Source organism: Typopeltis vanoorti, chromosome 14 (assembly GCF_054136105.1).
Source record: "Typopeltis vanoorti isolate ZY-2024b chromosome 14, IOZ_Tvanoo_1.0, whole genome shotgun sequence".
Classification (NCBI taxonomy): domain Eukaryota; kingdom Metazoa; phylum Arthropoda; class Arachnida; order Uropygi; family Thelyphonidae; genus Typopeltis; species Typopeltis vanoorti.
The window spans coordinates 115,208,506-115,235,942 of record NC_143562.1 but is presented as its reverse complement, the minus strand read 5'-3'; the positions used below and the strand labels follow the sequence as shown (position 1 = coordinate 115,235,942).

Sequence of the window (27,437 nt, the reverse complement as noted above, 5' to 3'; positions counted from 1 at the left end):
AAAGGTCAGCTTCACCATAATTATTATATTTAATGTGTCGTTTATGTTCTTTTTGTCTGATAGGAACTGTGCATCCTGTTTCTCCTATATATGGTATGTTGCAAGTACAATAAATACAATATACTCCAGGGTGGGCTAGTGGAGGGAGTGGGTCTTTGGATGAGTTGAGTAAGCTTTTTAATTTTGCAGGAGGTTTAAGGGTGGCTTTGAGGTTGTATTTTTGTAGTACTCTGTTTACTTTGTCTGATGTTCCTTTAATGTAGGGAATGGTTATAGTTTTACTGTAGTCTGGTTTGTCTTTGTTTTTTATTGAGGTTTTGCAGAGAATTCTGTTAATAGTGTTTTGGCTGTATCCATTTTTTTTGGAGAGTATTGCTGATAATTTTAAATTCGTCTTTCAGTACCTGTTCACGGGAACAGATTGACTGAGCCCTGTTTTTTAGAGTGTTGATGACACCTAGTTTTTGTGTTGGGTGGTGGTGGTAGGAGTTTATGTGTCAGTTTCCGGTAGACAGTGAAGGAAAGATTGCCAGAGGGAAGATGTGTGACAAGTGTGTTATGTTTTTCAATCTCTATTGTGAACTGTATGCGTTTGTGTTGTTTGTTTAGGCGGCTAAGGAATGTGTCTAATGCCTGGCAGCCATGGGATCAGATTGCAAAAACATCGTCAACGTATCTAAGCCAGACTTTGGGTTTTAGAGGGGAAGAACTTAAAACACGTTGCTCAAAATGTTCCACGTAAAAGTTAGCAATAGGGGGAGATAATGGCGAGCCCATGGCTGTGCCTTCTTTTTGTAGGTAGAAGGCGTTTTGCCATACAAAATAACCAGAACGTAATACATGCGCAGAACGCCATGATATCTGGAGGCAATTTGTTCTGCAGGAGAAGGATTGTGTCATTAATTCGGACATTCGTAAAGAGGACAGAGATGTCAAAACTGACTAATAAATCATCTTTTTCTAATGTAATGTCTTTGATGATGGTGTTTTTGATATAGGAGGGGGAATGACCTACCAACTCCTTGAGTGTTGCCGCTAATTTTTTGGCTAAGTGATACGTCAGGCTATCAATTCCTTCAACTACAGGTCTTAGCGGTATGTTTTCTTTGTGAATTTTTGGTAGCCCGTGAATTCTTGGAGAGTGCATGTAGTGCGGAAATAGTTTTTTGACCGTATCTTCGGGCCATGTGGTAACTGACTTTAGTAGTTTCTCTGTTTTGTTTTTTATTCTATTGGTTGGGTTGTAGTTAACTAATTGGTATGTGTTATTCTCAGAGACCAGCAGATTCATTTTTTCTACATAAGTGGTAAGGTTTAAAATAATGGTGGCATTTCTTTTATCGGCTCTGGTTATTACTATGTTCGGATTTGTTTTAAGTGATTTTATAGCTGTTAATTCGTGTTTGGTTATGCCCTTACATGCTCTTCTTTTCAATATGAAACTCAATTTTATCCTGCTCAAAACTAAATAGTGATCACTTCCTATTTGAAATGCTCTGTATATACTCTTTTGTCCTAAACCAGTGGGAAAACATTGCTATCAACTATAATATAGTCAATGAACTTAAGTATAAAGAGCTAATAAGCTTCATTTCGGCAATGAAAACATTACTTAAATTAAGGGGATATTAAATCCCACATAGTTTTAAAACCGAATAAGAAACTCAAAGATTGGAATCAGAGAGTTTCTGGCCGAATATAGTAAACTATAAAGTATCGGCGACACTAGCGTTAGCAAATGCAAGTGATCCTAGTATGTAGTACAATACCGGACGACTCGTTGCAAAGGTGGGGAAAGTTCAGATCGCTATTCTTAGGTATTTTCCATAATGTAAAAACACATTTCCTAGGAAATGAATGCTGTTATTACATTATGGAGGGAGGTCACTACCCAGACCGGTTTCAGCCTTTTTTGAGGCTTCATCAGTGAGTAGCTAGACCTAATACCAAAGTTTATAGCGAAAAGAACTTATATACTCTGCGAACGAATTTTCCAAACAGGTGCAACCATTAAGTTACTTAAGTATAAAGAGCTAATAAGCTTCATTTCGGCAATGAAAGCATTACTTAAATTAAGGGGATATTAAATCCCACATAGTTTTAAAACCGAGTAAGAAACTCAAAGATTGGAATCAGAGAGTTTCTGGCCGAATATAGTAAACTATAAAGTATCGGCGACACTAGCGTTAGCAAATGCAAGTGATCCTAGTATGTAGTACAATACCGGACGACTCGTTGCAAAGGTGGGGGAAGTTCAGATCGCTATTCTTAGGTATTTTCCATAATGTAAAAACACATTTCCTAGGAAATGTATGCTTCTTATTCGGTTTTAAAACTATGTGGGATTTAATATCCCCTTAATTTAAGTAATAGTCAATGAAACTTTTCTTAATTCTTGCATCTTCTGTCCCTGTGAATTTTGCACTTTTTTATGTTGGAACACGGTATTAGTAATAACTAATCCATGTCCTGAACAGAAATCTAACATTTGTTTATCATTATTATTTGCTTTGCATTTTGGGAAAATTTCAAGAAATTTTCCCAAAACATTTCAATATGTCTCATAATCATTCCTACTCTGTTGTTTAGATCTCCAACAAGGATCAACTTTTTCTTTTTCATTGAGCCAGCTGCCTTCTCTAATACCTCAAAAAATTCCTCCATTTCTTCCTTGGTAGAACCTTCTATGGGACCATCAATACAAATAAATCTCATTGTCCAGGTCCCCATTCTGATATTTACCCACATCACTCTACTTGATATTGCTTCACATTCAGGATAATCCTCATATTTAGTGTTGAATACTGTGTCTACTTCCTCTTTATCCTAATTGTTATTGCCAGAATAAACATTTTGTATATGTCACTTAGAAAGATCTCCCGTGTTTTTGTCTTCTTTGTTTCAGTCACACCAATTATGTTGATCTCGTACTTATTCAATTCTTCTGCTAGTTCCATTTCTTTTCTATTAATGCTTCTTACATTGATAGTACCAATCGTGAACTCTGCTGATGTTCAGTTGGGAAGTGTTCTAGGATTTGTTCCAGCAGCTGATTTTTTGCTGTTTGCCCTGTTTCCCTGACAAAAACAACAGGGGCTTTGTTTAACTGGGCAATGCCCTAGCTGGCATGAAATTCTGTCATGCTGTACCATCATTTTCATTATGGATTAAGCCAATAAGAATACAATTTGGTCAGCTAAATCCCACATTGCCAGCACATCCTTGTTCGTTCAGTATCTAGGTAGATACCTAACAGGGTGCGCCACTAGAAGGTGAGGATTGGACATTAGGTCAGAAGCCCCCAGTCGTTCTATGCATTCCTTAAAAGCCTACGTAGAGATCTCCTCCCAGTTATACAGCTTTGACCCTTAACCACTCCAATATGAAAATTTAGTGCTGATAATAAAATGCAACAAATACCATTTTCTAGATCATGCCCATAACTCATAATTTATTTTCAAATGAGCACACAGAAATATCTACATTAAAAAATGTACAAACTAATAGACAAAAAGTATGTCAAGTATAGGATAATTAATGCATATTCTGCACCTAACTTTCAGTAATTGCTTTTAATATACATTTACTTACTTGAAACATTTTTTTATAAAGTTGATGAAAAAAGTATTCGAAAGCTTCAGAAATGTTAATATGTCCAGTGAAATAGTACTGTTCTAGACTTTCAAATAAATCGTTGAATATAAATGAGCTGGAATCATATATAACTCCATACATTTGAAAAAACATCTGATGAAAATTTTTCTTACTCAACTGCATCAATTTACGGAAGAAATCTGTAACAAGCAGAAGAACAAACCAATCAGGTGTTAAAAAAAAACTGGCATGAAATTTAGTGCTCAATCTATTCAGAAATTTCTCTGAATAGGTTATCAGAGCTATAGGTTATCATTTCTGAATAGGTTATCATGATGAAACATGATAACACGATGAAAACATGATGAAAACCTATTCAGAAATTTTTCAATAATTATAATTTCTAAGGCAAACTTACAAAAAATGCTTTCTGCATAAGTGATAGCTATGCAGTACTCGTTATTAAAATTATTTACTGCATTTCAAGTATATGTTGTTCAGAAAATATAAATAATCAATTTTCTTCATTGATTAACCAAGGAAGCATTTGTTTATACATTTCAGCACTAAAATTGTAAGAATTTTATTCACTGCTAATACATTAAAACCACAAAGGTGAATTAAGCATAATGTAATGCAAAAAAAAAAAAAGAATATATATATTATACAGTCAGCTCTCAACCATGCCAAACTTGTAAGAATAACAGAAAGTTTATTACTGTAGATAATTTGTATAACAAATTTATTTTAGAATAACAATGCATCACTGGGGATTTGGATGAAGCTTTTCGGTAATTTGTTTGAATGAATAAGTTTGCTACAATATTTATTATAGTGAAAGCAAACTGTATCAATCCAAAAAGTTATAGACTCTGTAGCATATTAGCGTGACATGTGAGCTAGAAGTGTGAATAAGAAAAGAAACTATGTTCTCTGCTTTAACAGCTATAGGTCATGGTCCCCTGAGAAATGACAGTTGTTGGAAGTTTTTTTTTTACTTGGTTATACTATAAATTAAATATGCCAAAAAGTTATATCACCTTGATGGATTTGTGTTTCACTCAGGATTTCTCCTTGAGTGCAGGTCACAAAGATGCCTCCAACGATCTCGATCTTCTCTCTTAAATGTTATACCCATAGATTTCACTAGTGGATCTTCCCATCTTGTAGGTGGTCTTCCTGGTGTTCTCTTTATTCTTGGTTGCCAGCTGAGTATTCTATATGTCCATCTGTTATCCTTGAATCTGGCTATGTGACCTGCCCATCTCATTTTGCTTTCATATACTGCAGTTACCACATCTTTTATGCCTGATCTCTTTCTTAGTTCCGTGTTTCTAACATGTTCCATTTTGCTGACGTTACAAATCCTGCATTCTATTGCATGCAGAGTTATTCTGAGATTCTTGTCGTGTTCCATGTTTCTGATCCATATGTGAGTGATGGAAGAATATCACTATTAAATAGTTTTGCCTTTGCAGAGATGTCAAGATTTGGATCAGTAAATGTTTCTTTTATGTTAAATGATAGCCATGCAGCTTTCTTTCTTTTTATACGTGTGGATAAGCTTATGTGTTCGTCAGACATGTTATGATAGGTTTCACGGTATACAAGAACACAGATGGTTAAGAAAATAGCTATTTATTAACTTAAAAGCTAATATTTCGCTGGTCTTATATCCAGCATCTTCAGAGCACACAACACAAAGTTTGTTACAAAGGCAAGACAACCACAATCCGGTGTAACAGTGGGGACAGTATAAGTGATTGCAGCGTGCAACACAAGACTAAAGTCCTAATATGGCGCCATCTAGGTTTAAAAAAAAAAAAAAATTTTAAAAAATTTTAAAAAAATTCAAAGTTTTGAAATAGTAGTCCAAATGATAAAAAATAAAAGTAATGAATATTAATTTGGTCTTAGGATGACTGTCTCCCAAATCTTTGGTAGATTTATACAGCCATACTTGTTAAGGTTTGGGGTATGTTTCAAGGCTTCTGTTGATTCCAGGAACAACCTCTCTGACTTGTAGAAGCTTCTGTGCATTACTTTTGTTTCTTTCCAATTGATCCTGTGTGCAGGGGTATCCAGAGCATGGTCTGCCAGACCCGACTTACCATAGCGAAAGTGTCGGATATATATTTTTTGTGTTCACTGAGGCGGATGTCCACATTTCTTCCTGTCTGTCCGTAGTAGGCTTGATGGCAAGAACAGGGCACTTCATAGACACCAGGATGTGATAAAGGAGTGCATTTGACTTAAAAACACTAACCCATAGAGCTAGAGCAATCTGTTCCAATGACATTGCTCTCACTGCTAAACTTTCTCACCTACGTCAAACCTTCTTAAACAATGGTTATAATCCCCGTAAAATAGATAACATACTAAATGCTACCCATAAATCCCCTCTATCTACCACAGAAGACTACAACAAAACAATCACCATCCCATACATTAAAGGCACATCTGAAAAGATATCTAGGGTGCTTAACAAACACCAATTACGCACAGTATTTAAACCTTATAAAAAATTAGCAACTCTCATCCGTTCACCCAAGGACAAATGCACTCCTTTATCACATCCTGGTGTCTATGAAGTGCCCTGTTCTTGCCATCAAGCCTACTACGGACAGACAGGAAGAAATGTGGACATCCGCCTCAGTGAACACAAAAAATATATCCGACACTTTCGCTATGGTAAGTCGGGTCTGGCAGACCATGCTCTGGATACCCCTGCACACAGGATCAATTGGAAAGAAACAAAAGTAATGCACAGAAGCTTCTACAAGTCAGAGAGGTTGTTCCTGGAATCAACAGAAGCCTTGAAACATACCCCAAACCTTAACAAGTATGGCTGTATAAATCTACCAAAGATTTGGGAGACAGTCATCCTAAGACCAAATTAATATTCATTACTTTTATTTTTTATCATTTGGACTACTATTTCAAAACTTTGAATTTTTTTTTTTTTTTTTTTTTTTTTTTAAACCTAGATGGCGCCATATTAGGACTTTAGTCTTGTGTTGCACGCTGCAATCACTTATACTGTCCCCACTGTTACACCGGATTGTAGTTGTCTTGCCTTTGTAACAAACTTTGTGTTGTGTGCTCTGAAGATGCTGAATATAAGACCAGCGAAATATTAGCTTTTAAGTTAATAAATAGTTATTTTCTTAACCATCTGTGTTCTTGTATACCGTGAAACCTATCATAACATTTCTTTCTTTTTGCTAGTTCTTCAGATAAATCATTATTCATTTTTATTGTTTGTCCTAAGTAATTGTAGGAGCCAACTTGTTCTATAGGGATGTTATTAATACAAAGGTGACTGTCACTTGTGTAGATGTTTTTGATTATTTTGTTTTTTCTAGATTCATTTCTAAGCCTATCTTACTGATGTATGCGTATACTTTTTCACCCATTTCTTCTAGGTCTTTTGGGTTGTGGGATATCAGTACTAGATCATCGGTAATCATAACGATTTGTAGATTTTCACCATCTATGCTTATTTCTCCGTTTAGGTCTGTTTTTTTCAGAATGTATTCTCAAGTGCTGGTAAATAGATTTGGGAAGATCACATCGCCTTGACGGACCCCTCTCTTCATATCTATATTTATAGGTTGATCAAATAGGGTTATTTGTGTGGTCTGATTTTTGTTAATTTCTTTTATCATGTGGATGTAAGTAGGGTCCACATTTATTTCCAGTAAGGCACTGATGACTGCATTGTGTTCTATGGTATCAAATGCTTTTTTTAAAATCAATAAAGAGGAAACAGAGGGATTCAGTATTCTCTGCATTTTTCTGTTAGTTGTGAAATGACCTGGATACGATCTATTGTGGAGAAGCCTCTTCTGAATCCTGCCTGCTCTCTGCTGGAGTTGTCTTCGCATGGATTTTGTTCAGTATTACTCTGTTCATGATCTTATATATGAGAGAGTAGGCAGATTGGACAATAGTTTTTTTATGTCTTCCTTGTTCCCTTTTTTGAATAGAAGTATGATTTTTGAGGTTTTCTATTCCTCTGGAATCTTTCTTTCTTTGAAGTACCACATGAATCTGGCAGCCAAGGCTTTGAAAATAATTGGTCCCCTTGTTGGATTTCTTCAGCCTTAACATGATCAAGTCTTTATCTTTATGACTTTTCTTAAGGGCATGTTCTATTTCTTCTGGAAGTACATCTGGTATATTGCTTGGTTTTGGAATGATAGGTTCTGAAACTTGGCACTTAGTTGCATAGAGATCATTATAAAAATTCTGCACAATTTCTTCTATCAGTATGTTTTTCTCCATTTTGATCCTCAGATGGAATTGACTTTAAAATTTAAGTCTTTCTCTATTTTTTTCAGGCTGGTTTTTGCCTGCACTGCTTCTCTTAGTTTTTGTATCCTGAAAGCTTTGTAGTCTTCTGGAATTATTTTCCTTAGTAACTTACAGATAATTTTGTATTCTAGACAATTTTTTTCAGATTTCTTCAGTTCTTTTCTCTTTTTCAGTAGTTCTTGGTTTAATTATAATAAATTACTAATTATAATAAATAATTATGATTAATTAAACCAAGAATATAATTAAATTATATTCTTGGTTTAATACTTTATTCAAGTGTAAGCAAACAAAGTTTGCACCTGAAGTATTTTCAGAACTGGGCAACTCATATATAAAAGCCTAATGACTCCACATCACTTGCCTTAGGATCCCATAATGCAAAGCATATATCGTTACAGACATGTATAATGCTATGCATTATGAGAAGGGTCACTACCCAAACTGCGACCGTTATTGAGGTCTCATTAGTGGGAACCAGCCCCAGAGGTGATACCAAGGTTGAAGTAACGCAGAAATCATATTTTCATATACGAGTAGCCAAAAGATGTTACAACTTTTAATTATTAAAATACTCTGGATTAGAGATAGTTGTTGGAAGTTTTTTTACTTGGTTATACTATAAAATAAAGATTCCAAGAAATTACATTCTTGATTTAATCCTTTATCCAAGTGTAAGCAAACAAAGTCTGCACCTGAAGTATTTTCAGGACTGGACTGGGCAACTCGTATATAAAACTTCCAACCATCTCTAATCCAGAGTATTTTAATTAGAAACAGTTTGTTACACGAGTGAATCCATGAATTGCTCTCTTCTGAAGAGCATCAAGAATTTTACTTTTGATGCACCATTCAAAATGTTAAAATATTCTAAAATTAGGTTGAGCAGATTTGGAGCTTGCAGAGGGTTAACAGATATGCAAGTGAAAAGTAGTCTTGAAATATGACTGTCTGAGGTCTGTCTCAGGAAAGAATAAAAATGAGTAAAAAAAAGATACCAACATCTTTGGAGACAATGTTTTAACAGGATTCTAAAAAGCTGAACTGAGAAGATCAGTGATTATCCTCTCAATTTGCTTGCTCCTGATAATGATATCAGTAGGTATGTTTCCCCCCCCCCAGAGCAAGAAAAAAGTTGTTCTTTCCCAAACATAAATTTGCTAAGTCTTTCACTTGTTTGTATAACTTGAGTCTCAGCTCAGGAATGATACCATAGGAATGGAAGGAATGTATGAAAGTGAAAGTTCCATTGTTGTACAAGGGTGGTGCAAAAACTACTGACCTATCAGTATCTTTGGTGTGATAGTGAAGATTTTAGAGAAGTTGGCAAGCTTGCATACATAAATGAGTAAACGAACAAGCAGTAATAGCTTGTTCATTTACTCATTTATGTATGCGAGGAAGGTATATGTACTAAAGGAAGGTCATGTTTTAACAATGTCATGACTGAGTAGGATAAAGGAAACGGATACACTACGATCAGTGTTGTAATGAGGGAGTGGCGAAAGAGGCGCCTACCACTGGAGCAACTAGGTTTGGGGGACGCAAAACATAAAAAATAAAAATAAATAAATAGATATAAAAGTCCGCTTTTTTATATTGTATTTTTAAATTTGGGCAATACGCCGCTTTAGACATACAAATTCTGCAACACAGCAGAATTTCCCTACATTTGGTAACACAGGTAAGTCCAATTCATCTCGAGTTAGATAGCAACAACAGCGCCTAATATCACAACTGGAACCACTTGAACATAACATTTCTTTGCAATTGTTCTTGTTTTTGTCTCAAGTAAATTGTTCCATCGCATCATTAACTATTAATGAATGTATTTTTGCATTTTATGATTTTGTAGAATTTTATATCTCCAAATTCCCGTCCAATCCTAAACATTTGCATGGATAATCTAATATATTCTTCCGTTATCCTCCTAATGTGTCTATCTGCCCATCCCAAGTTTATTACCTTCCATATTATAACTTTAATCCCTTTATGACCTCCTTCAATATCATTCCCTCTACCTGAATCCCTCGTTTCATGACCCACCCACAAAAATTATTCACTAGCCCTTATTTACACCCATCAAACCCAGGATCCAATGAAAATCACAATCTTCCCACCTTCAATATCTCCATTCGTCTCTACTTTTTGTAGATTAGAGAATTTCAAAAATCACGTAATTATTATTAGTCTTGTTGTCATTCATAAGATCAGTTGTGTTGTTCCTGTGTCGTAATCAGTACCGTTGACAGAGTGTAGCATAGAGGCAGCCTGCCTCACGGCGCTGCTTAATAAGGGCGCTCGTTCAGCAGCATTACGGCAACAAGATATTTTACAAAAATACAGCGTTTAATTTACCAAATAAAAAAAGGTGCCATTTCCCATTAACAGTTAAATATGTGTTTATTATATTTTATCAATTAAAAAATTATAGTCATACATACTAAAACTAAATATTTTAGAACCCACTTATTAGATACTTAAGGAAACAACCCATAAAGTATCATACGATGTGAATTCCATAAACTTTTATAGTCTATATATATATATATATATATATGAAATTAATTTTTTATCTTAGGGATACTGTATATTAGGGTTACCAAGTAATTTTATAAGCTTGGTTATTTAACTCCTAATCCCAAATATGCAAACAATTAAGTTTGCGCCTGAAACATAGTTCAAGTCTAAAGATGGTACAACACCAGGGCAACTCATTGTAAAGGTGGATAAAGCTCCGATCACTATTCTTAGTATTTTCAATAATGTAAAGCACATCTCACTAAAAGATGTATACTGCAATACATTATGGGTGGGGTCACTACCCAGACAGGTTTCAACCTTTTTTTAATAAATAACCAAGCTTATAAAATTACTTGGTAACCCTAATATACAATATCCCCAAGTTAAAAAATTAATTTCATCTATATCTCCTCCAGAGATTCTTATTAAAAATAAAAACACCTTGTTGCAACTTGTGTAGGTAAAGTTGATAAGGCTTTGTATTACTAAAACCTTGGTATTTAGGGTCTAGCTACTCACTGAGGAGACCTCAAAAAAGGTTGAAACCAGTCTGGGTAGTGACCCCACCCATAATGTATTGCAGTATACATCTTTTAGTGAGATGTGCTTTACATTATGGAAAATACTAAGATTAGTGATCAGAGCTTTATCCACCTTTACAATGAGTTGCCCTGGTGTTGTACCATCTTTAGACTTGAACTATGTTTCAGGCGCAAACTTAAATTGTTTGCATACTTGGAATTAGGAATTAAATAACCAAGCTTATAAAATTACTTGGTAACCCTAATATATATATATATATATATATATATATATATTAAATTATATTATGCATGAATTCTCCTACTCAAATTGCGAGTCACTATCGCCCCGACTTTTCACATTGGAGCGATAACTCGCTCCCTGCAGTAAACAATACGCCCTCCACAACAGCAACTATACTGCAGAAACACGAAAACCATTAGTTTTATCATGTCACTGAATAAGGTTCACAGACATTTGCAGACTGTGTAATATATTTCTCAACAAGTAGTGCAATTAGAGACAACTGGGAATATAAACACTAACTAATGAATCACATCTTCCCTCCAACAGAAACTGCTGTATAGACTCAAGCAAACCACATGTTGCAGGTGCAACATATGGTTTTGCTTGACACTACCATGTCATGAACGCGTTAAAACTAAGAAATATATAGTGAATGTATTTCAGATATTATGGAAATCGGTTTAAGAGAATTAGCATTTCCATTCAATTGTCAGCTTGCTTTTTGTTTGGGTCACAAGATCTTTTGTTAATCCCACACTAATCATATGCACTTCTTAATAGCTGCTCTTTCTCTACTGGCCTACAATCGCACACATCTTTCACTTCTCATTAGTAATTTGTCAAGGATTGTTCATTAAGTATCTCAAGTCTTAAATTACTGGTAATTTTTGCTTGATATAATGGGAAAGAAGATGACTATTTGGGTAGATAACTTTGATTGTACACAAGGAAACTGCTCTTGAGTACAGAAGAATGATGGAGAATAGAAGCTTCTTGGTAAATCATACCCATTTTCAGTTTTTTTTTTCTAAAAACTTTAGTTTCCGAAAATCCCTGCATATATCTCGCACCACGATTTTTTAGCTTTAATTTTGGGAAAAAAGTGCAAGTTATATTTGAGTAAATATGGCAATTTTTTTAGCTTTCAAATTCTTAAGTATAGATCACTGGTTAAAGACTGGATTTATAAAATGCACAAAAGAGAGCAATATAGCAGATATAGAAATAAGCAATTTCACTCCTCTCATTGATGATAAATTATTTATATTAAGTAAAAATGTATAGTAGCTTTATAAATTTTGTTCTATTAAAAATAAATAATTTTTTTGTTTAAATGTATATCTAAATTCAAATAAAACAGACATTTACAATGAAATATATTTTTATTTATTATTATTATTTTGATAAGGTACTTGGTAATAATGAAAATTAAAGAAGGGGTACACGGATATCTGAAGTTTCAGAAACACTGATCTATCCAAATATTTAGTCTGAAACATAGGTGTATATTAAGCTGTTCGTTTTCTTAAATTCCACTTTGAATTTGGATAATGATAATTATATGCTAGATGTTAAATTAGAAAATATTGATAATGCAAAAATAATAGATTTTAATGATCCCACAACATGACACATAACCAACTACATTTTTGAAATACATTTTTTTTCAGTGTCATGTCAATTCTGAATGTGAAACATATTGAGTGTATTGTGTATTCTGTGTTTAAGTGACTTCAGACAATTTTTAATTTTGATTTTAATTGTGTACTTATTTTTGGATTTTTGATAGACAAATAAAATTTTAAAGATAAGTAGTTTATAAATTATAAACATATTAATCAGAGGCGCATTTTGTTAAAATGCCAAAATCGCTTGTTGGGCAGCATACTTTACATCTTACGTTGCCCTCAATAATTATAGTATACCTTTAATTATCAAATTATTGTATAAATTAATTAATTATAGTAAAAATCCGTAGAAGGCAACTGTTTTAAATCGATTTCTTTTAAAATAATATTTTATTATTTTAAAACTCTTAAAAATAATAAATAAATTAACTCAAAATTAATAATTAATAGAAAAAGAATAATTTATCAATATGAAATTTATTGTCATTTAGATCAGTAATTTGAAAGAGAAAAGGTATCGGGAGCTGCTTTTCTCAAAAGGAAAAGAGAAAAGGAAGAGCAAGTAAAGAAAGCAACAAGCAATATAAGGAGATTTGGAATTTTAATGAAAGACACTAATGAGAACAAGTTTTCAACAGAACTAGCACCAAAAGTTATAAAAATTTCAGCACCAGCTGTTGAAGCAGCTTCTACATCCTCATCCACCAATACCAACGATTCCACCACATCAGTCACTGATACTGACGTAACAACCATTTGTGGCGATTCCAAAAATGATGAGGTAAACAATGATCCAGCTCTAGATCATTCAAGTTTAACAACTGAATTAAATCTGCCTTCTACAATTAGTCATGTTTCATGTGAAATTGAAACAGAAGAGAAAAATACAATTGAACATCAAAACCAGGAAATCAAGAAGCAATGTAATAATGATAATTATATGATGGATGTTAAATTAGAAAATATTGATAATGCAAAAATAATAGATTTTAATGATCCCACAACATTACACATAACTAATAGTAACATACAAATATTTGTTCAACATGGACCCAAGTTGTGCGATAATATAAGTGTTTATCCTGATACAGAAAATCGGCATTTTGATAAAAAATGGTTCGTAAAAACCATGTCAAATGGAGATCAAGTACTCAGAAATTAGTTGATATATTGCAAGTGAAAAGATGCACTGTTCTGTTTTCCATATATTCTTTTTGGAAAAAATCAGAACGTATGGACCACTGCGGGTTTCGAGACTGGCAGCATTTGAATCCTATGTTACCACGTCATGAAAATTCATTATATCATAAAAAAAATTATGTCGAATGGAAAACTTTTGAATCAAAAATTAAGAAAGGTGGTTTTATAGACAATCAATTACAAGAAGCAATTTTAAAAGAAAAGTGGAGGCATATTTTAAAAGTTATTTTGGATGCCATTCTGCACTGTGTAAAAAAATAATGACGCTTTGAAAAGAACCTGTGAAAAAATTGGTCATCCCGAATGTGGAAAATTTTTGAACACGATAGAATTAAGTAGTCATTATGATCCTATTACTGTGCAACATATTGAGAGTCATAAGAAAAATCAAGTTAATTATTTCTCTCCAATAATACAAAATAATATAATTAATATAGTTGCTTCTAAAATTAGACAGCATATTATTTCAAATATTCAAAAAGCAAAATATTTTTCTATTTTATTTGATAGTACACCTAACACTTCTCACCAGGAACAGATAACCCAAATTTTGCGCTATGTTAACATTGATCCTAACACGAATAAATGTCGCATTGAAGAAACCTTCATATAATTTATTGTGACACATGCAAAAACTGGCGAAGCACTTGCGAATGACATCAAAAAAAAGTTAATGGCAGACGGATTAAATATTAGAAATATAAGAGAATAGTCATATGATAATGGAGCGAATATGGCAGGTAAATACAAGGGGGGTACAAGCCAGGATATTATGTTTAAACAATATGGCAAGGTTTGTTCCATGCACTGCTCACAGCCTTAATTTAACAGGTGTTCATGCTGCACAAACATTGTTCCAAAATTGTTTTGGAACAATTCAACAATTGTTTAACTTTTTTGTAAATTCAACTAGTAGATGGGATCTTTTAAAGGAAAAATTATGTTCGTCTTAAAGGTTTAAGTGACATGAGGTAGTCCAGGAAAGCTAACGCGGTGAAAGCCTTAGGAAATCAAATGCCTTTAATAATACAACTTCTTAATGAAATGTGTGATGGACAAAGACAAGTTACAGTAGACTCTGTAACAAATGCTTGAATGGTGCTAAAATTATTAATAAAATTTAATTTTGTTGCACTATTAATATTTTGGGATACAATATTAGGAAAGATAAATAAAGTAAATTTACTTTTACAAGAAAAAAAAAACCAGTCGAAAATGCTGCAAAAATGATAAAAGCTCTAAAAATGAAACTGAAACGTACCGAAATGATTTTTTCGATTCGCTTCACAATTCAGCAAAAAGTTTGGCCAAAACAATAAATATTAAAACTTACATTCCAGAAAAGAGACAGCTCAAAATATAAAATGCCTGGTGAGAAAGCTACTGATGATTCGTTTGCCATGAATGAAACTATTACTAAAAAAAGAAATTTGTGAAGTTTTAGATCTAATACTCATACAACTCAATGATAGATTTACTGCTTTACAAGAGGTCGCAAATGATTTCAGTTTTTTAAATGGATACGCTTTAAAAATTATGCAGCTAGATAATCTCAAACGATGCGCAGCTGACCTGGCATTGAAATATAATAGCAACTTAGATGCTCCAGAATTTGTATGTGAAATTGAGTTTCAAATATCAAGCCATGGAAGTTTTTGAAAATTTAGGCGATATGGATGCTTTTCAAATCTTGCAAAAAATTACGAACTCTCATTACAAAACAAGTATCCAAATCTAGACATACCATTAAGGATTTTCATAACAATGCCTGTAACAACAGCTTCCTGCGAACGTTTGTTTAGCAAATTGAAAAATCGTACCTTCGTTCTTCTATTGGACAAGAGCAATTGACAAACACGTTCATAATATCAATTGAAAAAGATATTGTGGAGATGTTATGACGATATAATAGGTGTTTGAAAATGAAAAAGCTAAAAAAATTTCTTTATAAAATATGCTGAACTTATTTATGTTTTTATTATATTATTTTATATTATACCTATGTCATGTATTTCTTTAATTTATTTGTCAATGAATATGAATAAAAATTTTGTTCTTATTTAATAGATTATTTATATATACAAATACATAATTGGATTTACAGGCAACTCATTTTGATGGGGTTAATAGTAAGTATTTAACATATTGCATTTAGTAACATTTAACTTGTTACATTTAAATTTTTCAAAATTTTTTGTCATTTTTGGGTTGGGGGGCGCAAGGTTTTCCACACTTTCCACAGGAGCTTCATACCATTGTTACGGCACTGATTATGATAGTTGGATTTTGGTAAGACATTTGATAGGATACTGCACAAAAGGCTGTTGCATAAACTGGAGAATACGGGACTGGAATATAAACTTCTGACTTGGATCAGTAGATTTCACAAACAGATGTGAAAAAGTGAGTGCGAATCTGCTAAATTTAAAGTGACCAACCAGTGGTGTACCTCAGGGTTCAGTTATTGGGCCATTGTGTTCAATCTATACATTAATGACATTAGAAGGGTCTAACAGGAGATATGAAACTGTTTGCTGATGACGCAAAGATAGGCAGGGCAGTCACGGATGCTACTGATATCTGGCGCTTACAAAATTATTTAAATAGGTTGTAAATTTGGGCAAACAAAAATTAATGTTAGTAAGCGTAAAGTTGCGTATTTTGCTGTAATGAGATTTCCAGTAGCATATTATTTTAGTGTGGTTATGCTACAAGAAACTGGTAAGGCTAGGGTTCTTGGCATAACAGTGGATAGGAATTTGAAATTCAAAGGTCACATAGCAAAAGTTGCAAATCCAACTCAAAAAGATATTTGCGATGTTGAAGTGAACCTTGACATGTAATTATTATTATTATTATTTTGACACCTCCAGGGAGTCCAAAGACTCATCGAGGGAGAGTGTGCCGACAGCATCGAACGATTAGACCCCTTCCAACTACTAACCGTGCTCAAGCTTACTTAACTGAGCCATTAGTAGCAGAGGCTCTCTACCAATTGACCAACCTTAAGGAAGTCATGTCGCTTCTTTATAAGGCCTTGATAAGACTGCACCTGGATTGCTGTACACAGATTTGGTCTCCCAGGTTCCAAGGAGACAGAGAAGCTGTGGAAAGAATGTAAAGAAGAGTTAGAAAGATTATATCCTCTTTCTGGGATATATTATGAGAACAGATTGCAAGTATGTGGATTAACAAACGTTAACCTCTGGTTAACAAACGTTGGTTGTAAATGTGGATTGCAGACTCTGGTTAACAAACGTTTATAGACCTCTATCATATCACCCGTGATATGATAGAGGTCTATAAACATTTGTTTACTAGAGTCTGCAATCTAAATACTCGCAATCTGTTCTCATAATCTAAATCCCACAAACCAGATATAATCTTTGTAATGAAATGTAGGCTTCTTTGCACCCTTTCCACAGCTTCTTTATCTCCTTGAAAAATGGGTGTTATAGGATATAGTCTATTGAAATTTTTGGTTATATGTAGGGTGGAGAAAGAACACGGGCGCATTCATAGAAGACAAGTTTGTTCGCAGTGAAGAAAGGGATAAGAGTTAGGTTTTTCTCTCACAGAGCAATGAGTGAGTGGATTGGTTTGCCTTTAGGGGTAGTGAATGCATATAGTGTTACAGTTGGTGTGGGTAATTTATGGCCTCCCTCGATGAGTCCTTCACTCCCTGGAGGTCTCAAATAATAATAATTCCACCATAGGTGATAATCATCTGTTTAATTTGAGACAGATGGGGGAAAAATTAATTTTTCAGGTGGATCAAGTTCAAATAGAACAAGATGCATGTAAACTCTTCTTCTAAGGTGGACCATACAACAAACACATCAACAATATATCACAATGTAAAATCTCTTGTGGTGAAAAATATAAACATTTTTCACCTATATCGATTTTACATGGGCCATTAAAATACATATAATTAGAAATGCATGTAACCTGTTTAATGTATTAAATTTTGTAATATAATGTTAGAATAACTGAATGTAGAACCACAAACAATTGTAACTAAAAGGATCAGACAGGATTAGGCTATTAAACTGAAGGTTGAACAACATTTTCAAAGGTCACCGGATTATGAGTTTTGCCGCCAAACCCTAACAAAAGCATGGATGACGTAAGGAAGCCTCCAGTAAATCCGGGAAGTTTTGGAAGGAAGGAAGGCCAAGGGACAGCCAATGATATAAAAGGCAGAGATTAAGGGGCGAAGAGGGCTCTCTCTATTTTTTTGTTTCTGTGGCAAGCTTTTCTAGGAGAAGAAGAGCCGGGGTCCCACGAGCAGTAGTTCTGGAGATCATGGAGAATTCACTGATAGAAGAGGCCGTATTTCAAGGTAGCCTTCCGTGAAATTCTTCGACGAGTGTACTGATCCATGTGCATGCAGATTTGTCGCAGCCGAACCAGTTCCTGACATTGCTGAAGAAATACAGTACTGTTGCAAGGGATGAAATCGCCAGATGACTACCGTTGGATAGTGCCCGATCACAGCCATCGAGCAAGTTTAAGAAAGGAACCAGCGAAATTCACCTTTAACCCTTTAGGATTCAGGATTGTACATGATATAGCGAGCTTGTAAGTAGATTGCTTTATGTTAATAGCCTAGATTGTGTGTACGGACGGTAGATGTTTAACTAATGGCATAATGTGTTGAAGAGGTCAGAAAGCCGAACATCAGTTTGTGTATAATAGAATATTGTTTGTGATATCTAATGTTCAGAACGTGTTAAGTATAATTTTGCTTTATATTAATAGTAATGAGAGCAAGGTTACGTGTGCTAAAAATCCATCCACGAGTCAAATAAGTTGAGTGTAAATAATTTCTGTATCTAATGCTTTAAGTGAATTGTTTTAATGAATGTGTAGAGAATCAGAACACATAATATGTCCTATTGCCTTTGTATATTAATTGTCTCAGTTAGAATAAACATGTTTGGGTGTGTTAATAACTTGCCTGATCATTGTTAGCCAATGCACTGTTTTATAAAAAATTAACCGAACCTGTGTGACCTAAGTAAAGTAACAGCCACGACTGAGTAATTCGGAGTTGCTTGAGATAAAACAGATTTACGTGCTTAGATAAAATATTCTCTTGTATGTAAAGGAAAGATAGAAAATTCTTTTACATGATCCTTAATGGCCCAGTTATTAACAAAAATAAATATTTAAGGATTAATACATTTGAAATATAGCAACATAGATTAAGGATTTTGCCCCAGTTAGAGGCTTTTCCTCAGTCTACGATACTAGCACATGTGAGAGCATACTTTACGGCATTAAGAGGAGGGGGGAGTAAGCTAAGTAGATTATGAAAGGACTAAAGTCAAATAATAGTATTATACATGAGTTAGAGATTAGAGCATATAGGCATTTTGTACAAGATCAAGCAACCACGAAAATAACGAAATAAGAGGAGAAACATCGAGTTAAAAAGGGTAACGTAATAAACTATAAATTACAAATGACCAAACATTACAACAGTACTATTACTGGGATAAAATCATTTTAAAGTTTGCCATCAAGATCTGCCAGTATCTTACTATTTATTTATTTTTTTTGCACAACTCCTACCCACAAATTCTTTGCTACCCCCCCCCATGGTTTACAGCCTTATAAGTACATCAGTACCAAGTACATTAGTACCATGAGTGTGTATGTTTATCATTTTTTTTTTGTATTTTTTACATAGTCCAGAAACCATTCTCTAGAAACTAAACATAAAACTTTTTTAAGCCATTTCATGTCTCCAACAAGCAACGGTCTAACACCAAGAAATGAAATTTATCTCCCACCTACAGCCAATCACAAACATTCAAGCTCAGAGCAGGCATAGATGTTGCGATTGTCTTTAGATAGGATGGATACTTACCCATCTTTCCTGCTTCACACGTAAGCACATCAAAGGCTCCAGAAATCCACTTGTCATAGGCAAGTTTATCAGAGACAAGTGATGAGTGAATTTTCAGCCGAATTCTAAATGCATTTAAAATGTACTGCTTATTTTCTTGGCATAATTAAGATTTTTTTTTCAATATTATAAAACATTTCATTCACTATTTAGTTAATCTGGTCGATCTGGGTGGCCTCCAATGAATGTAAGAGTTCTATTTTGAACCATGAGATATTTAAATAGTATCTTATGGAATTAATTTAGTAAGTAAATTTCTATGTAGGCTATTTGTTTCTGTGAAAAGTTATGCACTGAGATGCTCTCAAAGATACCTTGTGGCTGTTTCCGAAATGTGAAGTAATTCCTATTCATGACAATTAAGTTGCACTATTTATCTCTCTCTGTTATAAACTAAAACCTACCCTATGTCTGCTGGCTTGAAATAAACAGACAAGTATTCTCAAACAACATTTGATTTTGCATAACTTGCAAGTCATCACCATTCCTACAAAAACAACAACAAAATAAAATAAAATAAAATAAAAAAAAAAAACAATTTTCATTTGTTTCAATGTCACTGGAATTCTCCCAACAACCTCTTTAACCCTTATGTTGGTATGCAGTTGTAATGTAGTATTGGCATAAGCTTATTATCACAATTCACAATGTGAATTAACTTAGTATAATTATAAACTTGAACATACACGATGAAAAGGCCTTTTAATATAGTGTTATAAAAAATAAAAAATAAAATTATTGTGCAAAGACAAATTGGAAACAGGATAATTTTTGTAACATTATATCTTGAAAAGTGTCTGCTTCCTTAAAAGTATTGACCATTTGCTGTTATTTTCATAAACTAAACTAATTTGTCTTTCCTATTGAATTATTTTTTATGGATAATGGATATAAATTCACCCTTTATTATAAACAATAAATGAAAGGATATGAAAACCACATCTTTTAATTTTGTGAAGTGCAACACTGAAGGGGAAGGTAAGAGACCAGGAAATACCAAAACGGGAGAAAATAATTAAGTTGCTTCATTTCAGCACAAATGGTTCAACAGATTCTAGGAGGTTATGCTAAAGAGATGAAGTTGCATTCTGTGATGTGTAAAAAATATCCTAGGACTTCTGACAGAAACTCTACATTACAACAAAGTTTTTGAGGCCTTTTTTAAAGTAGACACATTTAGGTTTAATGAGAAATTTGATTTTCAAAAAATGCTGGGACATAGACCTGGTCAGTTGGATGGGAAACGCATTCTGCATTCCAAAGAAAGAACAGATTCTGAAATATTTGAATACCTGAAATGCCTTTTTAATACAGCCTATTATACAACTAAATTCAATAAACCAGGCTACATGCTATTTCACAGACATAAGCCCAGCAGCTGAACAGTATCAAAATGACATGAAATGTAAATAACCTGTCGGTTACTGTATATGTCATTAAACAAAAATTAGTTAGGGAAACCAAAGACTCCAGTAGTGAGTCTTCTCCTACTTCTAGATACTCCAGATATTTGAAATGAGGAGAAACTCATCCATTATGTGAGATGCATAGAACATAATTAGAAAAAATCTGTTTACCTAATTCCTCTCCAAAACTCAGCTGCAGTATTTTGATAGATGACAGAGTGAAGCATGCTGGTACAAAAAAGGAATAAGTGAAAAAAATTAGAAAAAAGCATGTCGAATCTTACAAATTGCTGCACATAATTTGAATTTCACTGTTTGAAATTATATCTTTATTGCTGAAATTGAAACAGGGATAAAGATATGTACGCGCACACACACACTACATGGAAAGAAGTCAACAGACATCCTATTGGACAAGGTGCATCATGACATGTAACGAAACGTGTTTGTAGCCGGTACAAATTGGAGGAATATGATACTTTCAGTGCAACTATGTTTGGGTGAAATGGCTGTACAAAAGGAACTGACAAAATTTGAAAGAGACATTGTGATAGGATGCCATGTTGCAAGCTTATCTATTGGCAAATGGTTGACAAATTGGGCGATTCCAGGTCAACAATCAGTTGACCTGGAATCGACACTGAGATGGAAGTGCAGGTAGTTAACTGCAAATGCTACCTGCAGTGGACGACGAACCACACTCACCGAACGTGACCATAGGATGAAAGGAAGGATGATATGTGAATACCATCGCCACTCGTCAGCTGACATGTTGAGAGTGGAGTTACGGGCATCAACTGGAATACAAATCTGCACAAAAAAAATCAGAAACAAAGCTCACGACATTGGTTTCCATGGTAGGACTGCAATATGTAAGCATCACATTACTCAAACCAATATGCAGAGTCTTCAATGGTGCAAAGAGCAATGGAAGCATGGAAAGCTATGTTATAGAATGACAAATCATGTTACACCCTCTACCAAACAGATGGATGGGTGTGAGTGTGGCAGATGCCTGGTGAATGTCTCTTACCAGAGTGTGTAACACCCCAACTAGGAAATTTGGAGGTTCTATTGTGATGGTATGGTCCTGTTTCAGATCTCTTTATGTGGCCCCATCCGAGAGGTATCTGAACACTTTGGACAATGCAAAGTCTCCTACTTTGTGATGTTTTTACAGAAATGACCATTGTCTCTTTCAGTAAGTCAATGAACCATGTCATTAGGCTGCTGCTATAACTATGCGGTTTGTGGACATGAACATCACCGACACTTAACTGGCCTCCACAGAACCCTAATCTCAACCCTATCGAACATCTGTGGGATGAACTGGAGCATCGGGTGAAGTCAAGGGATGTCTGCCCCACAACAGTCTAGGACCTCATTACATGCCTACAGAAAGAATGGTCGAAAATTCCCATTGACTGGTATCGTGTGCTTGGGGAAATTATGCCCCGTAGGACTAGGGATCCCAGATACATTGGAAAAAAATATGGGACACTTATGACTGAGGGTGAAGGTTTAGTATGGGCATCCATCACATATGCCAGTCTTACAAAATGATTCTAACTTTCCAAGTGTATGCATGGTAAGGTTTACTACGCACACACTTTACTAAGTATAAGTGAACAAATAATAAATCAAATTGTTAGGCTGCATATTTTCATTAAGCCACTTTAAGTTGCTTTCAAATGGTTTTTACTTACTATTATAGATACAAAGTAGATTGTTAATACAGTAATGCTCTTCTCACCTGACAATATTCTTATTAATCAATCAGTCTTGCTCACTCTTGCAATACTTTTCTGAAGAATGAATTTCACTTAACAATTGTACATTTTAGATGTACAATCCACTGATTGAAAACTCTGGTTGTGAAAACACGTGTGATACGCAAAAGTTGCTTCTTCTGCAGCAAGATTCTTTTCCACTTCTCCCATCTCTTTCTTGATAAAGAAATCACTGACTTTTGCACTTGTACTAGCTCGAGATGCAGATTTATGTCTTTTCGTAGCAGTGTGCTGGGTAATGTCGGACTTTCCACCATGCTCAATGCTAAACATGCCACCACAAACCGTACACTCCACTTTATCTGTCTCGCCCAATTTAGTAGATTTTTTTAAAAACAGAAATTGAGTTTTTAAAGCGTCTGTATAATCACACTTCCTTTTCGGCATTTTCAACGTTCAACAGGAGAATTGAAAAAACATACATTTTAACAGCAGCCATACAGTAATTAATTCTCTGCAAGCACCATCCTGTTTTTCTTGGAGCAAGCTTCTAAAATGGCATGGGTCAAGCGGACCGTTTCGTGCTATTTAAAGCTGAGCCAATATCACGGCACACATGCCAAAATGTCAATGCACATGCACACTGTTCTAACAAACTTATCATTGTTGCAATCACTTGCCTTGAGAAAATAACAACGCATCTCCAGTTCCCTGTAATGACAGAGCAATGTTTGTAATAGAATAGAAATTGTAGCTCATCGATTTCCTTATTCAGTCTAGAACTCTAAAATACAGGACCAAAAGCTGTCCCGAAGAGTTTTCTCGGGACAATGGGACACATTAGCCAAAAACGGGATGATTCCGGTATTTTACGGGATGTCTGGGATCCCTACGTAGGACTGCTACATAGCAGTGAGCATCTTGCCCAGTCATCACAGCGAAAGGAGGTCCTGCATCTTATTAAGGTGGATGCCATGGCTGTTCACGCTATAGTGTCTGTTGACTATTTTCCAAGAAGTGTGCATGTGTGTGTCCACAATTCATACTATAGTAAAGTAATATGTTTTTATGATCAGTGAATTTAAGTGGCATTTCTGGAGCCCTGAGCACAGCAATAAGTCTTTCCTGTGTCATAACATTATTTTCCTATATAAATGCTATTTCCACTATGCCTGAAAAGATTCACTATCAAAAGGAAACAAAAAATTTTTTTTTGCAAAGAGTCTAACATCCAATCTTAGGGTATATTTGTATAGAGAATTGTTGCATTAAGGGTAGCTAGCATATAATTTGAATCTAATTTGCTTTTTTTCCCCAGAAAATTCCTAAAGAGCTCTTCATACACAAACATGTTTTCTTATTATCATGTTTATCATATTATCATTCTCGTTATCATATTCCCATTATCATATTTAACGCAAACATGATAAATATCTAGAATAGTAAAGTGAATTTTACATCCATCTACAACAGGACATAAGAAAACATACTGTAATTATGCCATTAGATGTTTTTTTCAGTGTAATCTTCTCTTCTTCTTCTCTTCCGTCTAAGACAGGTTGAGTCTTCTCTTGAGCAGGATCTTCCAGTCTTCTCTATTCCTTGCTGTTCGAAAAAGTTCCTTATATGTTCTGCATCCTGAGATGTTCTTTATTAATTTCAGCCAGGTAATTCTTGGTCTTTCAGGTCTTCTCTTTTCAATTGAAAAAGTATTGATTAGGACGTTAGGAAGTCTGTCTGCATCCATGCGTACAGTATGTCCAAACCATCTCAGTTGTTGTTTTCTAATTTTTTCTATTATTGTCTTTTTATACAATAGTTCTTGTCTGACTGTGATGTTTGTTTTCTTTTCTATCCAACTTGTTCTATTTATTTTTCTTAAGCATTTCATTTCAAATGCCAGCAGTTTTTTCTCCTCTCTTTTTTTTTTAACTGTCCACGCTTCTGCTCCATAGATGACTGTTGGTATAATTATTGATTCATATAATTTGATTTTGGCTTGTTTAGATATCTTGTTTGTTTTCCAGATTTTCTGTAATTTTCCCATGGTGGTCCATCCTATCGCTATTCTGTGTTTGATTGTTTTGAGTTCATCTATTGTTTCTGTTAGTTTTGATCCAAGGTATATGAAGTTGTCTACTTGTTCTATTTATTCTCCGTTTAGAGTGGCTGAGATGGTAGTTCTGTTCCTCCCTATTTTCATCACTTTTGTCTTTTGTATATTTATTGTCATTGTCATATGTTTTACAGGTTTCGTTTAGCTTGTTGATCAACTTTTGTAGTTCATTTGGGGTTCTTGCAAGAAGGACAAGATCATCTGCATATTCGATATTATTTATGTTTAAACCGTTGACATTGATTCCAGGATCATTGTCTATTGCTTTCTTTACAACTTCTTCTAGATATATGTTGAATAGGCACGGGGATAATGGGCATCCATGCATTACTCCTTTTTGGATCTCTATGGGTTCTGTTGTGAGTGTGTCCTTTTTAATTATTGCATTTGTCTTAGAGTAATATTTTATCAAAAACTGTATTATATATTTGTCTATTGCTTTTTCTAGTAGAATTTTGAGAAGGATTTTTCTGTTGATGTTATCGAAAGCTTGTTTAAAGTCCACAAAACAACAATATAGTTCTTTATGGTCTTCCCAGCCGAACTCTGCTAGTTGATGCAATGTGAAAATTTGGTCTATTGTTGAATAGTTTCCTCGGAAACCAGCTTGTTCTATGCCTATCATTTCTTCATAGGTGCTTTTTTTAATCTTTATTGTATAATTCTTATGAATAGTTTATAGGTGTGAGGGAGCAAATTGATTGGTCTGTAATTTCTACAGTCCCTTTTGTCTCCTTTCTTGTATATTGGGATGATCTTTCCAGTTTTCCAGTCATCTGGAATCTCTCCTGTTTGTAATATTTTATTGAATAGGGTTGTTAAATATTCTATTGATATGCTGCCTCCATATGACCACAGTTCAGTAGGGATAGTATCAATGCCTGGTGCTTTATTGTTTTTCATCTGTTTTATTGCATATCTAACTTCTTCTTGTAAAATTTTTGGGTGATCATTATTTTCTTCTATTGTTGGCATTGTAGTTTTGTTTCCTTGGTGGAAGATAGTCTTAAAATGGTTTGACCAGATTTTTCTTATATATTCAATATTCCCAGTTTCAGTCATCTTGTTGTTTATCATTGTTACTGCTTTTGCTGAGAATTCCTTTGTAATTTCTCTTACAGTATCATGGAAGACTTTTAGGTTGTTTTGTTGGTATGCTTCTTGGCATTTCTTAGCTTTTTCTTCTAACCATTTTTCTTTGGCTTTTTTGCATAGGTTATCAACTTTATTTTTTAGTGCTCTGTATTTTTCTCTATTCTCTTCATTGTTTTGTTGGTTTACAAGTATCTTGGCCTCTCTTTTCTCTTCTATGGTAGCTATGATTTCTTGGGTTATCCATTGTTTGTTTATTTTGGGTTTGGAACCTAGAGTGTCTTTTGCAATTGATAGCACTGTTTCTTTTAATTCTTCCTAGTATTTTCTGCTGTTCTGTAAGATGGAGGGTTTTAATTTCAAGCACATCTGTTCTAAAAATCAACTTCTGCTTGAGCTATCTTTCAGTTTTGATAGGTTGATGTTTTCTTCTTTTCTGATATTATTTTTCCTGTTGAATTTTATCTTCACTTTGGCAGTTAATATTTCATGGTCAGTGTCAAAATCAAAACTTCTTAATGTTCGTATATTATTTACTGATCTTTTCCATTGTTTGTTTATGATGATATAGTCTATGCAGGTTCTTTATATTACCATCTGGGGATGTCCATGTATATTTATTATTAGGGCGTTGATAGAACAATGTGTTTGTAATCATTAGATCATTTGCTTTACAGAAGTGGAGTAATTGTTCTCCTCTGTCGTTAAGCTCTCCGTATCCAAATTTCCCCATCACATCTGTTTTGTCTGCTGTGAACTGTCCTATTTTAGCATTAAAATCTCCCATCACTATCATGAGTTCTCTATTTTTGGGATTATCTATTTCCTGTTGTAGTTCTTCATAGAAATTTTCTATTTCTTCCTCTGAATGGTTACTGTCTGGTGCATATATTTGGATTATTTTAATTGTTTGACCTTTTTCTTTTGCTTGAAGTTTGGCTGTTATTATTCTAGGAGACACTGGGTTTATTTCAATTACTGAGTGCGTAAGTTTCTTTTCAATTAGTAATGCAACTCCTTCTCTGTGTATGTTATCTTTTCTTCCTGAGAAGTACAGTCTTCCTTCTGGTAAATCCATGAATCCATCTCTGCACCAATGTGTCTCTGATAAACCTAAAATACTCCATTTCAGTCTTTTTAAATTTTCCTGGACTAATTGTAATTTTCTAGCTCGGTATAGTGATCTTATGTTGAGGGTGGCTACATGTTTCACATCCTTGGCTGACCACATTGCTGATTTCTCACCTACTCTATGTGGTCTTTGAGTAGGCGTGTCGGTTGTCCCGTACGCAGTAGCACTATCTCGGTTTGTAGACTTTCTCCTGCTCATGAAAGTTATTGGCATAATAATGTAGCCAGCTTGCC

General features: G+C 34.3%; 1 protein-coding gene across 4 annotated transcripts in view; it reads right to left on the bottom strand.

The window, feature by feature from the left end:
• LOC150099849 (glypican-6-like) overlaps positions 1-27,437 on the bottom strand; it is a 331,314-nt gene that overhangs the window by 243,645 nt on the left and 60,232 nt on the right. For all 4 annotated transcript variants that reach the window (XM_090404104.1, XM_090404105.1, XM_090404103.1 and 1 more), the window contains one exon: positions 3,592-3,794. In XM_090404104.1, coding sequence (XP_090260230.1) covers positions 3,592-3,794 — 203 coding nt within the window. The remainder of the gene's footprint in view (positions 1-3,591; positions 3,795-27,437) is intronic.